The 12,229-nt window shown below is 42.9% G+C and overlaps 2 protein-coding genes across 5 annotated transcripts; both read right to left on the bottom strand.

The window, feature by feature from the left end:
* Positions 1-349: 349 nt before the first annotated feature.
* zgc:101744 (Receptor expression-enhancing protein 6-like) lies at positions 350-5,205 on the bottom strand. The gene is made up of 5 exons (XM_046850989.1): positions 4,952-5,205; positions 1,799-1,892; positions 1,452-1,590; positions 1,154-1,322; positions 350-588 (listed from the first exon to the last, which is right to left on the bottom strand). The coding sequence occupies exons 1-5, from the start codon at positions 5,067-5,069 to the stop codon at positions 554-556; spliced, it is 555 nt and encodes a 184-aa protein (XP_046706945.1). The 5' UTR covers positions 5,070-5,205; the 3' UTR covers positions 350-553.
* A 455-nt stretch (positions 5,206-5,660) lies between these two features.
* Positions 5,661-12,142, bottom strand: elavl1a (ELAV like RNA binding protein 1a). Of its 4 annotated transcripts, none has more exons than XM_046850984.1 (7): positions 12,019-12,142; positions 10,872-10,936; positions 10,124-10,301; positions 9,693-9,796; positions 8,786-8,939; positions 8,478-8,703; positions 5,661-8,260 (listed from the first exon to the last, which is right to left on the bottom strand). In XM_046850984.1, exons 2-7 carry the CDS (start codon positions 10,905-10,907, stop codon positions 7,936-7,938), a joined length of 1,023 nt encoding a protein of 340 aa, XP_046706940.1. In that variant the 5' UTR covers positions 10,908-10,936; positions 12,019-12,142; the 3' UTR covers positions 5,661-7,935. The 4 variants fall into 4 exon arrangements, with proteins under 4 accessions (XP_046706940.1, XP_046706941.1, XP_046706942.1 ...); XM_046850985.1 differs by lacking the exon at positions 12,019-12,142 and adding an exon at positions 11,111-11,252; XM_046850986.1 differs by lacking the exon at positions 10,872-10,936 and having other exon boundaries at positions 12,019-12,133.
* Between the last annotated feature and the right edge of the window lie 87 nt (positions 12,143-12,229).

Raw genomic sequence — 12,229 nt, forward strand, 5'->3', positions numbered from 1 at the left:
TATAAAAGAAAGTAAATGAAGTGTGTATTTAGTGATTATAATGTGTTATAGACAGAGTGACTGCACTGTGGACTGGGATACAAACACCACATTTCACTTTTAAATAAAAATCTAAAAACAATAAATACATAAATAAAATGTGCTTAATATTAAACATTAAACATTTAAATATCAGATACAAAATGAAGTGTTAAAGATCAGATAAAGATTTATTGTTGTGATGATGATCAGGAGTGGTGTGTAATATTGTGTGTGTGTGTGTGTGTGTGTGTGTCATTGTTTAATCCAGACAAGTGTTTGTTTGTTTGTTTGTTTGTTTGTTTGTTTGTGAAAGACGTATGAGCACACAGCAGATTTAGTTGAAGTTTATTATTATGCAATGTATTAAAACTGAGGAACAGAAACACACTGATGTTATGAGTTCACATGAGTAACAGTGGTAATGATACAGCTGGAGCTCCATCACTGGGCATGAGGATGAGGAGGAGGATGAAGATGATGAAATGTAGTGGACTGATTAAAGGCACTGTGGTGAATGTTAATGTGCTTTTCTTCATTTGTCCTTATCGCTGGACAGCAGAGTAAAACCTGAAGCACAGACATAAACAATAAAAGGTTTCACATGTGGACGTGTTCAAGACGTCCCACATTCCTGCTTACTGCAAATAAACATGCAATAATAATTATAATTACAGTGTCTATTTTTCATTCATGCACAGAAGATCAGTCATAGCAACCACCTGAAATACCATAGCAACCACCTGGAATACCATAGCAACCACCTGAAATACCATAGCAACCACCTAATATACCATAGCAACCACCTGGAAAAATATTGTAATCAACTGAGAAAGAACTCCATAGCAACTCCATAGCAACCAAGTGAATATTTTTTCAAACCTTTAACACTTTAAAACTTTTACCCCAAAAGGTTTTTAACATTAATAATAAAATCTTGACAAATTCTGAACTTTTTGTCCTTTGACCTTCAGTGTTAATGATGGACTCTGAGCTCCTGGTTCTTCAGAGGAACTCTCTAACCGAGAACAGCAAGATGTAGTGGTCGTAGATGTTCTGCTCAGAAAGTGGATGTTGCTAATGGAGCAGATGTACTTGATGGTGTGTGTGTGTGTGTGTGTGTGTGTGTATATACCCTCTTTAGCAGCAGAATGTGCTGCACTCTTGGCTTTCCCACTCAGGTCCTTCACCACGCTGTCGAACGCCGCCTCGTGCTGCAGGAAGAACGGACGAACCACCCGAGTGTAGATCAGCTGAGAACCGTTCCAGGACAAAGGGGCCATGCACCATAAGAGGAACACACACTACACACACACACACACACACACACATCTCTCAGTGTGTTAAATATTTTGTGTTTGTCATATTACCGAGCACACGTGTGTGTGTGTGTGTGTGTGTGTGTGTGTGTGTGTGTGTGTGTGTGTGTTCACCTTTCCAGCATAATAAAAGGGAAACCAGAAGAGGAAAATGTCAGAAAAAAACTCAGCCACGCTGAAGAGACCGTACACCACCCAGTACGTCAGCCACTGTGTGTCATCCTCTTTATTCCTGCTCTCAATCGCTTTCACACTGCACACACACACACACACACACACACACACACACACACACACACACACACACACAGGGTCAAGGGTTAATCAGATAAAAATAAACAAAGCACTCGGGGTTTCTCAATCCTGTTCCTGAAATCATGTAAACATGTACACACACATGGTGTGTGTGTGTGTGTGTGTGTGTGTGTGTGTGTGTGTGTGTGTGTGTGTGAGATACGTACGAAGCGTAGGCCGGGTAGACAAATCCAATCAGGTTGCAAAGGAGAGACGCACCGTAACCGAATAACAGGTACAACACGGTGATGCACAGTGTACCTACACACACACACACACACACACACACACACACGAGTAAATTCATAAAAACACAAACACACTGTAAACTAAAACACACACATATGCAGAGCAAACATGACCTACACACACCTACTCAAACACACACACACTACAGCCGGACCACACCCACCCCTGAACATGGTGAACATATGGGTTTCTCCCTGAGGTGAGGGAGCTGAGGGAAAATCTTCAGGAGGAACCTCATCCTTATCAGTAGATCTTCATTCATCATTGTTCCATTAGTTGATCACTGATGGAGACAAATCCATCGTCATGGTTACTACTACGAGAAACCATCTACAGGAGGATGCATTAGGCAGGATCTCCAGAGCATGAAGAGCTCCACAGAGAGGAGAGAGAAAGGACCAAAATATGACCAAATCACACACACACACACACACACACACACACACACACAAAGTGAAGAACATGACCCAAAAAACAGTCAGCATTCTGGATCCACAGAGCTGAGTTTCCATGTCAGCAGTGTGAGAGATTCCTATGTTACATACAGACGGAACAGTGTGTGTGTGTGTGTGTGTGTGTGTGTGTGTGTGTGTGTGTGTGTGTGTGTGTGTTAACCACTAAGAGTTTAATCTGCACATACGGCAGCACAAAAAGAGACCAAACAGGACTGGCAATAGTGTGTGTGTGTGTGTGTGTGTGTGTGTGTGTGTGTGTGGTTATTTGTGTAGGGAAATGAGGACCAGCAGCACTTCAGCAGTTCCCTTCCTCTTTGCTGTGGTGTTTTCTCAGCACACGAGACAGGTTTCTGAGATCACGCTGGACCGCTGTGGTGGTGGTGGTGGTGGTGTACTTCCTTCTTTATGGTGTAGATGCGTTTCTATGGCAACGCACTGCCAGACTCTACGGCTAGTCATTAGTTAAACCGCTGCTCATCGTGGTCAACTCATTTGTTTTATTCCGGCCAAACGCACAGCAAGTTACACGCACACGCGCACACGCACACACACAGCAGCCCTTGAGCAGGTCAGACACTTAAGGATGATGTTAATAATAACCTGAAGAGCAGCTGAGACATGAGAAACCTAAACCAGTGAGAGGACAGAGATGAGGACGTGTCCATAACTCCCACACACACACACAAACACACACACACACACACACACACACACACACACACACACACACACACACAAACACACGCAGAATTTCGACATACTACATCTACATGTTTATTAAAGCTGGCCCCGTTTGATGACATCAGCAGTCTCGTTGCCGACCTTCGCTCACAAGGCGGTGATTAATTCTCCAGAACAGCAGCTCAGACAGGGGTGTATATGGTTTCCATGGTAACCGATCACTGTTGACAGAGCGGTGTACAGAGGGCACGCTGTGCTGATAATGAGCGGATTATAAACAGGGGTGATCGCTGATGAGGTCAGGTTTCCTGTAGACTATGTACCATGTGTGGAAGGAGTCTCCAGTGTCAGCACTTTGTAACAGCCTGAGAAAACACTGTAACTCAGAGTTTGGACTTCCTTTACGCTTTCTCATTCACGTGTACTGTTACTGTGAAAGAACACGTCTGGAATTCTGTAGTAAACAAAAACGTGTTCAAGAACCCAGAATATATGTTCCACATTTTCAATTGTCCAAAGCTGCTCCATGTAGCTTCAGTGCAGCTCTGCAAACTCCTGCTCTCAGACCTCAGCTTCAGGAGGACTTCAGGGTTTCCAACAATCTTGAGGAGTTCCTAGAGGTGTTGAGTGCTGGTTGGCTGCTTTTTCTTCACTCTCTGTTCCACTCTTCCCAAACCATCTCACCTAGATTAACATGAGGTGATTGCCATCACTCTCCTTCTGGAACAAATAGCTCTTACAGAATCTAGAGGTGTTTGGGGTCATTGTCTTGCTGGAAAACAAATCACGGTCCCCAGTGTAAACCAGATGAGACGGCATGTGACTGCGGAATGCTGTGGTCACCATGCTGGTGAATTGTGTCCTCAATCTTGACTAAATCACCAACAATGTCACCAGCAAAACATCTTCACACCTTCACATCTCCTCCTCCTCCATGCTTTACAGTGAGAACCACACGTTCAGGAATCGTCTGTTCACCTTCTGTACATCTAACAGACACGGTGCTTAGAACCAAAAATATCAAATTTGGACTCATCAGACTAGAGGACAATTTTCCACTGATCTAATGTCCTTGTGTTTCTTATGTTCGTTGTTCTTTCGCATGAATAGTTTCTTTGCTGTAATTTGAACCTGAAGGTGTGACTCACACAGGCAGCTTTGAACAGTAGATGTTATAATGTGTATCTGCCACTTAAACTCCAGAAGGCATTTATGTAAATTGTCAGTTTTTGAGGCTGGTAGTTTTAATAAACTAATCCTGTGCAGCAGAGGTAGCTCTTGGTCTTCCTTTCCTGGGACAGTTCTCATAGCATTGGACGGTTTGGGAGATTTCACTTGGGGATACATTTCAAGTTCTTCAGATGTTTCAGATTGACTGATCTTTATTTCTGTAAGTAATGATGGATCTTTTCTCTTTCCTTAACTGATGTTTCTTGCCATCATGTGGATTTGTACAGTAGATGATTTGTACTGTAGGAGCAGCACTTATTGGACTACTGACGCTGTACTCACACTTTCCTCTGCACAAGACAACTGATGCTCTAAAGCACATAAGAGAAGACAAGAAATGTCCCAAATGAACTTCTGATAAAACACACACGTGACCTGAAACCCATTCCAGGTGAAGACCTCGTGATCAGATGAGAGAATACAGTGAGTTTGCTGAGCTGCACTCAAATCTACCTGGAGACACTTTAGATGATCTAAAAGATAAAAGATATTCTGGGTTCTGGAACACGGTTTTGTTTACTACAGAATTCCAGATGTTGTTCTTTTATAGGTCGGACTCTTAACTATTAATGTACAATGAAGAAAAGAATAATAATAAAAAAAAAAACAATCAAGTAGCAGGTGTGTGGTGAAACTTTTCACTGGTACTGCACATGTAGTGTGTGTGTGTGTGTGTGTGTGTGTGTCCGTTATGTGGGTCGGTACCTGAGGCGATGTAGTGTTTGTGAACACCGGTGCGTTTCTCCAGTTCGTTTAAACAGTCGGTCAGCAGGTTCTTCTCCTTCAGAAGCGCTTCAGATCTCTGAGTTACTGCGGCCCACATGACGGCGGAGTCGCGCGCAGAAACGGTGTGACTGTGAGGCTTAAACTCACCGTGTCGCTCCTCCAACACACACACACACACACACACACACCACAGTCCCTCCCCCTCTCTCACACTCACACTCTCTCTCACACACACACTCACTCTCTCTCACACACACACACACACACACACACACACACACACAAAGTTCCGCTACAGGTGCACGTGACGCAGTGGCAGTTTCAGGACCTTGACAGCCAATCAGAGAGCGGGATTCCTGCCACGTCACGCGTATTGCCTTTTAACCGACTGGGGTTAATGATTAATTATTGAAAGAGCGTCACTGAGATTTTTTATTATTAATAACGTCATAAATCTCTCTTCAATTATTCATCTTTTCTACTTTATCTCTTTTCATTTCGCAACTGTTCCAAGTTTTGACATCAAAGTAACCTGTTCCATTTCACTCCTCTGAACTCCAGTTTCCTCCTCTACAGCTTCATTTCATCCTCACACTGCAGACTCTCAGGAGATACAGGTGTGTCCAGGCAGTACGACACGTGACGTGTGTGTGTGTGTGTGTGTGTGTGTGGATCACAAACAAGACCATTTCCTTTTGCTTGGTATTTTATTTGAAATGAACACCACGTTACAGTCGGACTGTAAATCTAAGAACGGCGATAAAAAAACAGGACAAAATGTCTTTTGTGAACACAATAAATATCACACACACGTGTAGGTGAGGGAACACTGCACATCACCTCAGGACAGGGTCAGGACAAGTACACGTTACTTTAACAGCTCCTTCTCTCACACACACGCACACAGTGTTTCGTATAAACTGAAACTGTCTGTGTGGGTGTGTGTGTGTGTGTGTGTGCGCGAGAGAGAGAGAGAGAGAGAAGACTGCGAGACAGAGGGACAAACAGAGGTAATGAAGAAAGGTTTGAAAACAGAGGACTGAAAAAAAGAGACTGATACAGAATGTATAAACACAACTATGGCAACAGTAGTTGAGTGTGGTTGCCATGGTGACACAGAACCCGGCGAAGTCTGTACATCTAGCTGTAGCTACAGTACTGTAATAACGTTATATACACCACGACTTTATGACATCAACCAATCAGTGGTTGAGAAATCAGGAAACGATCGTAGAAATGATCCTCCTTCAAACAACTTGTTTTATACATCATTACTGCCATCACAGTACCGTTAGTCTTCATAAAACTCACACATACACGGCCAAGAGAATAACACGCAGACACACGTGCCACCTTCTGAACAGACACTTCACCACATGGTTCATTACTTAAGCAGCCTCCTGAAGTTCCCTTGAGGAAGTAGAAACATAAGCACTCATCTGCTAGATGTTTCATCAAAGAGCAGACGTGTCTGGATCACTTCCTGATATTTGACACGGTGCACTACTAAAGATTCAACACTAAACCGCTGGCATAAAGTAAAATCCATCATTAAATACATATTTACAAAAGAGCAGGATTTTAGCGTCTCGGTCCTGCTGCATCAAAATCTAATCCTTATTCAGGTCATGCTAAAAATTAAGAAAAGAAAATACATGAATTTAACAACTTATCTGGCAAAAATAAAAGCTGTCTAATACCACCTAGAAAATAAAGCAAACAAAAGAAAGAAATGAAACAAATCAAAATGCTCGGCAAATCAAAATAAAATTTAATGATCAGAATTATCAAAACAATGTCAAAAGACAAACAAAAAAAATGATCAAAAGGCCGTTTTTTATAATAGTACTGACAAAAAACAAAACAAAACAAAACAACTGAAGTCACAAAACAGCAAATAAACAAAACGTAGGAGGGAGGATGTGACCTCTAAAGAAGCTGAAATCAGAGGGGAACTACTTTGTGTTACTTTTTTTGGGGGGGGATTTTTTTCTCACCTTTGGTCCTTCTTTCACTTATTCGCTCTCTTTCTTTTTGAGAGTCGCTTTCATTAACTAATGCTTAAAAATGTTTAAACATAGAATAAGGCATAAATTGTTGAAAATCAGTGACATCAAGAAAGAATCTGATCTGGAGCATCCCATAATAATCAGCCGTTCAGTCCCACAGAATGATTTAATTTAAGGGAGAACCTGTGTGAGATGTTCATGTTAGTCAATACACCTCAGTATTAAAGATTTGCATTTCCTATTTTTAACATCAACCCCGCCCACATGTAGTCAGACCACGCCCCTTTCTCCACCAAAGTTTTTAAATGCAGTCCCACACACAGGCAGCAGAGGACGCCAAGTAGAGTACACACACACACACACACACAGCTTCATTAACATGTTCATCAGGAACAGACCAGTTGCAGATCTGATACAGAGACTAGAATGTTGTATCTGATCGACAGAACGCTACAGCCTGTGTGTGTGTGTGTGTGTGTGTGTGTGTGTACATGTATAGGAGGCGAACAATACTTAATCAAGCATATAAACTGGTTAATACTATACATTTATAAAAAAAATTCCATCATGTACCTTAAGGAAATCTCGCTAGCAACTTGAAGTTGGAACATGGAAAAGAGAAAACGTGAAACGTCAGTGGCGGGGCGTTAAACGACTTGTTTACGTGACTTGCAGAAAAAAGAACGAAAATCCTACCAAGGCTAAGCCAAGTAACATTTTACTACTAAAAAAAAAAAAAAAATAGCAGATGATGCAGTAAAGAGCGGATGTGGTGTAACGTGAACTAACACACAGAGCATGTGGCGATAACCAGTTAAACAATACATCACGATATTAAAGTGACTGACTTTACAGCTTATGAGTGCAGTGACGTAGTGACTGTGTGTGTGTGTGTGTGTGTGTGTGTTAGAAGCAGATGAAACTATAAAACAGCGGCTTTCTAAACAATGTCCTCTACTTGTGTGTCTTGCTGGTTTTGAAGGACACCTGCAGGATCTTGTCCCCCAGTCTGTAGCCGTTGAGGCTGGCGATGGCCACAGCCGCCTCCTCGTAGTTGGTCATGGTGACGAAGCCGAAACCTTTGCACTTGTTGGTGTTGAAGTCTCGGATCACTTTGACGTTGGTGACGGCGCCGAACGGGCCGAACATCTGCCACAGGATTCCCTCGTCCGCATCAGGACCCAGGTTGTAGATGAAGATGCACCACCCGGCCTGCGCACTCCCGCCCATGTTCGCCCCTGACAGACCGCCCATGTGGTCTACACCCATCGGAGAGAACCTGAACACACACAATTATTTATACTGATAGTCACAAAAATGTTCCCAAATCGTCAAGCTAACGGATGAATTCTGATTGGCTAAAAGCAGTAGCAATGTTTCCTGATTGGTTAAAATCGATAAAAATTTAAACCATTTGTGAGAAAATGGTTTCCCATGCTGTACCCTCTCAGCCAATCAGATGACACCGCTCTTTGTGGGTGTGACTGAGTAAATACCTGAATCTCTGTGCCTGGTGGTGTACGGGTCCTCCGAAGCGACGTGACTGCGTGTGATAGACCTGGGGGATGATCTGTGCATTTTTTATCTGATTGGGATTGGCGGCAAACTTCACGGTGATGGGCTCGGCAGCGGCCGGAGGCTTCTGTCCGTTCAGCTCTTTAATGGCATCCTCTGCCTCTGAGCGCTTGTCAAAGCGTATGAACGCAACGCCGCGGGAAAGACCTGACAGGAAGAGGAACGATCGTAACGAACCGCTAGGCATTGGCTGTAGGCGTGTGTAGATAAGCGAGGGTTCACGGCTCACCTGAAGTCTGATCGACGAGCACGCGCGAGTTGATGATCCGCCCGTAGCGTGTGAACATGTCCTCCACGTCTTTCTGCGTCATGGTCTTAGGAAGGCCACTGATGTACAGATTGGCGTCTTTGATGGAGTCTGAGCTCGGCCGTGCGTACGACACCTGCGGCAGATAAACACGCAGCACAAACACTTTCACAACAATTCAAATCTGATACACAAAAAAATAAACACACCCGTGTTAATCATCTCAGACACAATTAACACAACAGTGAAGCGTGACGTTTAAGATCCGCCCCATCCAGAAGGCTGCGTTAGTCACATGGCTCTTCACTAACCAATCAGACGACAACACTGCAGTGCCTCAGTCCAAAGTAAAACAAAGGTTTTTATTTATATACAAAAATGAACTAGATGTGCATGCTATTAAACTGAGAACTCTTTCTGAACCTCGTAGAAGTTCAATTGGTTAAATTCATCTGGTTATAATGTTAATTTATGCAGCGTACAGATAAATTATAAATTCTAAAAGCACTGCACCCACATCGAGCTCTTCATAATCAATCTAATTTGTAATAACTAAGCCTTAATGATTGCAAACCTGTGATGGGTAACAGTTTTTGAAGAGCAACAAAAGTTAACATCCATCTCTCAAGCCTGGAATATACTTGCTTTTACTTGCGGTGTGCTCGGTATATTACAGTACATATAGTAGTGTGTGTGTGTGTGAAGGGGAAAGGGTCATGCGTCAAGTATAACCCAGGCCTTTACGTGGAGTGTTACTGAGTCAAAAGTAAACAAACCAAACTTGCCGCTTGAAAAGAATTAAAAGTAATAAAACCAGATAAAGTAACTTGTAAAAAAACAAAAAAAAAGGCCACGCGTGATGTAAAAAAATGTAGTGATGTATTATTACCTTGATGGTTTTAGACTGTAGCCTCAGGCCATTCAGAGTACTGATTGCTCTTTCTGCATCACTAGGGTTTACATAGTTAACAAAGCCGTACCCTAAACTGTGGCCTGGAGAAAACAACACAAAACAAAAGAATAAAAGCAAACAAAATAAACCAAACAAAAAAAACAAACAAACCAACAAACAAACTTACGAATAGAAAGAAACAAATTATTAAAATATCAGAAATGAATTAGCCATATTGCATGGGGGAAAAAAATCACGACAAACCTTGAGGAAAGAAAATTCAAAATTGAACTAAAAGCCACCAAAACTAGTTCGTAAATCCGTCAGGGTTTGTCTATCGCTTACGAGAGTACCATATTTCCCGGAGTTATCGGTGTTGTGTGAGTATTTTTTTTTATTTTGTTATTTATAAACGTATTTATACGGACCGGCGACTTTATCTCGGATGAGCTTAGCGCTCTCCACCTCGCCGATGCTGCTGAAGAGACTGCGCAGCTCCTCCTGCGACATGTTCTGCGGCAAATAGTTCACGATCAGATTCGTCTTGGCGTCCTTCGCCTCCTCCAGCATGTGATCCTCGTAACCGTTCGACATGTCGTACACCTCCTGAGAGACAGAACGGCAAACCGGACGTCAATGAGACAAGCTTTAAAAAGCAACAGCAATCAATACAAACAGACATTTTAACCCTATGAACGATGATTTAAATAAACCGTTCAAATTCAGAAATCATAGTGCAGACAGCGACTTTAACTTCTCTTTCTTGGACATATTCTTCCACGTCAGTGTTAATGTGTAAGCTGTGGGCAGGGAACTGAAGGACCACACGCACCTTACAAAAGTTTGGAATTTGCTGCTTCTTTACAGAGTCGCACCTAATCTGCGTGGGATTGTTAAAACTCTTCACTTGCCTCATCTGTAACTGATTCATTTGTGGACCAAGAGCCGTTTCAAAGATTACATTTACCTAGCTTAAGTAACTCTAGCTAGGTGAATTTCTCAGGTAAAGAATGAATCATGTCAGCCAGCTCTTCACCACAAGTCTTGTTTTTACATCAAGAGGTAAATGACCATAGTGTGTCGACAGGCGTGACGTGAAAACGTGTCTCTCTCTCTCTCTCTCTCTAACACACACGTCATCAGAGCGTGTCCCTAATAGATTCGGAGTCTACTCACTTTTAAGTATCTAACGTGTCCCCTTCTGACTGCCATGAAGAGCCGTCACAGATCCCGACTCTGATCTGAAGACACCAAAAAAAACAAACAACCAAAAACAAAATAAGGTGGTAAAAATACACGCTGAACAGAATATAAAAAAAAGACGAAAAGAGAGAGCAGAAAGGAAGAAATTTAAAAAAAAAAGCAAGCAAAGGAAATGAAGAGAGAGAGAAAGCTGAGCCGGCTTCTGATTTTACCTGTGGAAAGAACATAAGAGCCATCAGGCAGGAGAGCTTCAGCGTGTATTTTTAACACCTCACGCCGACTGGTCTCCCACAACCTGCCCCTTATCACCAGACTAATTCCCCTCTACACCATCACAGCTACATCTACTTCCGGTCTACACGCAGCATCACTTCCGCCTTACCTTCATCTCTCTCAGGAATAACAGATCGCTTTAATTCGAATTTAATGAGAATTCTAATTAAATAAATGTTACTGGAAGGATGCAAAACACTATCATAAACATCCCAAAAATTCGTGTCAAAATAAAACTACCGGTAATAATATATTAAGGACAGACGTGACTAGCGTCGCTAATACACTGTGACGTGAAGAGCGTTTATGGTTGACTGAACTGTTGCTAAGCTAGTAGCTACACAGAACACCTAGCATAACGGCACGGTCGTGTCCCAATCAGCACAATCCCCACTACTGTTCCCTTTGTTAACAATACGACCGTGGGCTCGGTCCCTATGTAGTGCCAGATTGACCAAGATGGCGTCGTTCGGGACGCCGCCATGTTCTTCCTGCCTGGGTTAAACGTTAGCTTGGTGGCTAACGAGTCGCGACTTCTTGGGGCAAATGCACGCACGCGCTGCACTCATTTTATAGTGGACTTTGAATGCAATTCATACGGTTTTTACATTATGCATTGCTACTGCGATACATTTTTTATTCAAACACCAAATCCCGCGGGTTTTTTTTTTTAACAATGCGGCTCTGAGGCGCGGGCAGGCCCTCGCGCGCGCGCGCTCGTCACAGGCCAGGCTTATATAAAACGGGGCCTCAGAACCCGCCCGGTTAGCTACATGCTAACAAAATCACGGTGTAATTTGAAATAAACCGACTTGCGGGTTATGTTAGTCAGTGACTCGTAACTTACCGACTTCACCCCCGCTTCGAATCTTTCCTTTTAAAAAAAAACAACAAAAAATAGAAGGATCGCGTCCGGACTGCTCTCTGTCTCTCTGAACGCGGCTGCGTGCGCGTGACACAAAAGCGCGCCCACGAGGACAATGTAACCGGAAAACCACGGCCACGCCCATCGACGACAAGCCCCGCTTTCTTGAAGATGATTGGTTGGGGTTTATGTC

Source organism: Silurus meridionalis, chromosome 6 (genome assembly GCF_014805685.1).
Source record: "Silurus meridionalis isolate SWU-2019-XX chromosome 6, ASM1480568v1, whole genome shotgun sequence".
Taxonomy (NCBI): domain Eukaryota; kingdom Metazoa; phylum Chordata; class Actinopteri; order Siluriformes; family Siluridae; genus Silurus; species Silurus meridionalis.

Coding starts and splice junctions, on each gene's coding strand:
- zgc:101744 (XM_046850989.1), bottom strand. CDS start 5,069: ATGTGGGCCGCAGTAACTCAGAGATCTGAAGCGCTTCTGAAGGAGAAG. Junction 1,591..1,798: donor GTCTACCCGGCCTACGCTTC/GTACGTATCTCA, acceptor GTGTGTGTGCAG/TGTGAAAGCGATTGAGAGCA. Junction 589..1,153: donor ACATTCTGCTGCTAAAGAGG/GTATATACACAC, acceptor TCTGTGCTTCAG/GTTTTACTCTGCTGTCCAGC.
- elavl1a (XM_046850984.1), bottom strand. CDS start 10,907: ATGGCAGTCAGAAGGGGACACGTTAGATACTTAAAA. Junction 10,302..10,871: donor GACACGTTAGATACTTAAAA/GTGAGTAGACTC, acceptor TCTGTCTCTCAG/GAGGTGTACGACATGTCGAA. Junction 9,797..10,123: donor CATCCGAGATAAAGTCGCCG/GTCCGTATAAAT, acceptor TGTTTTCTCCAG/GCCACAGTTTAGGGTACGGC.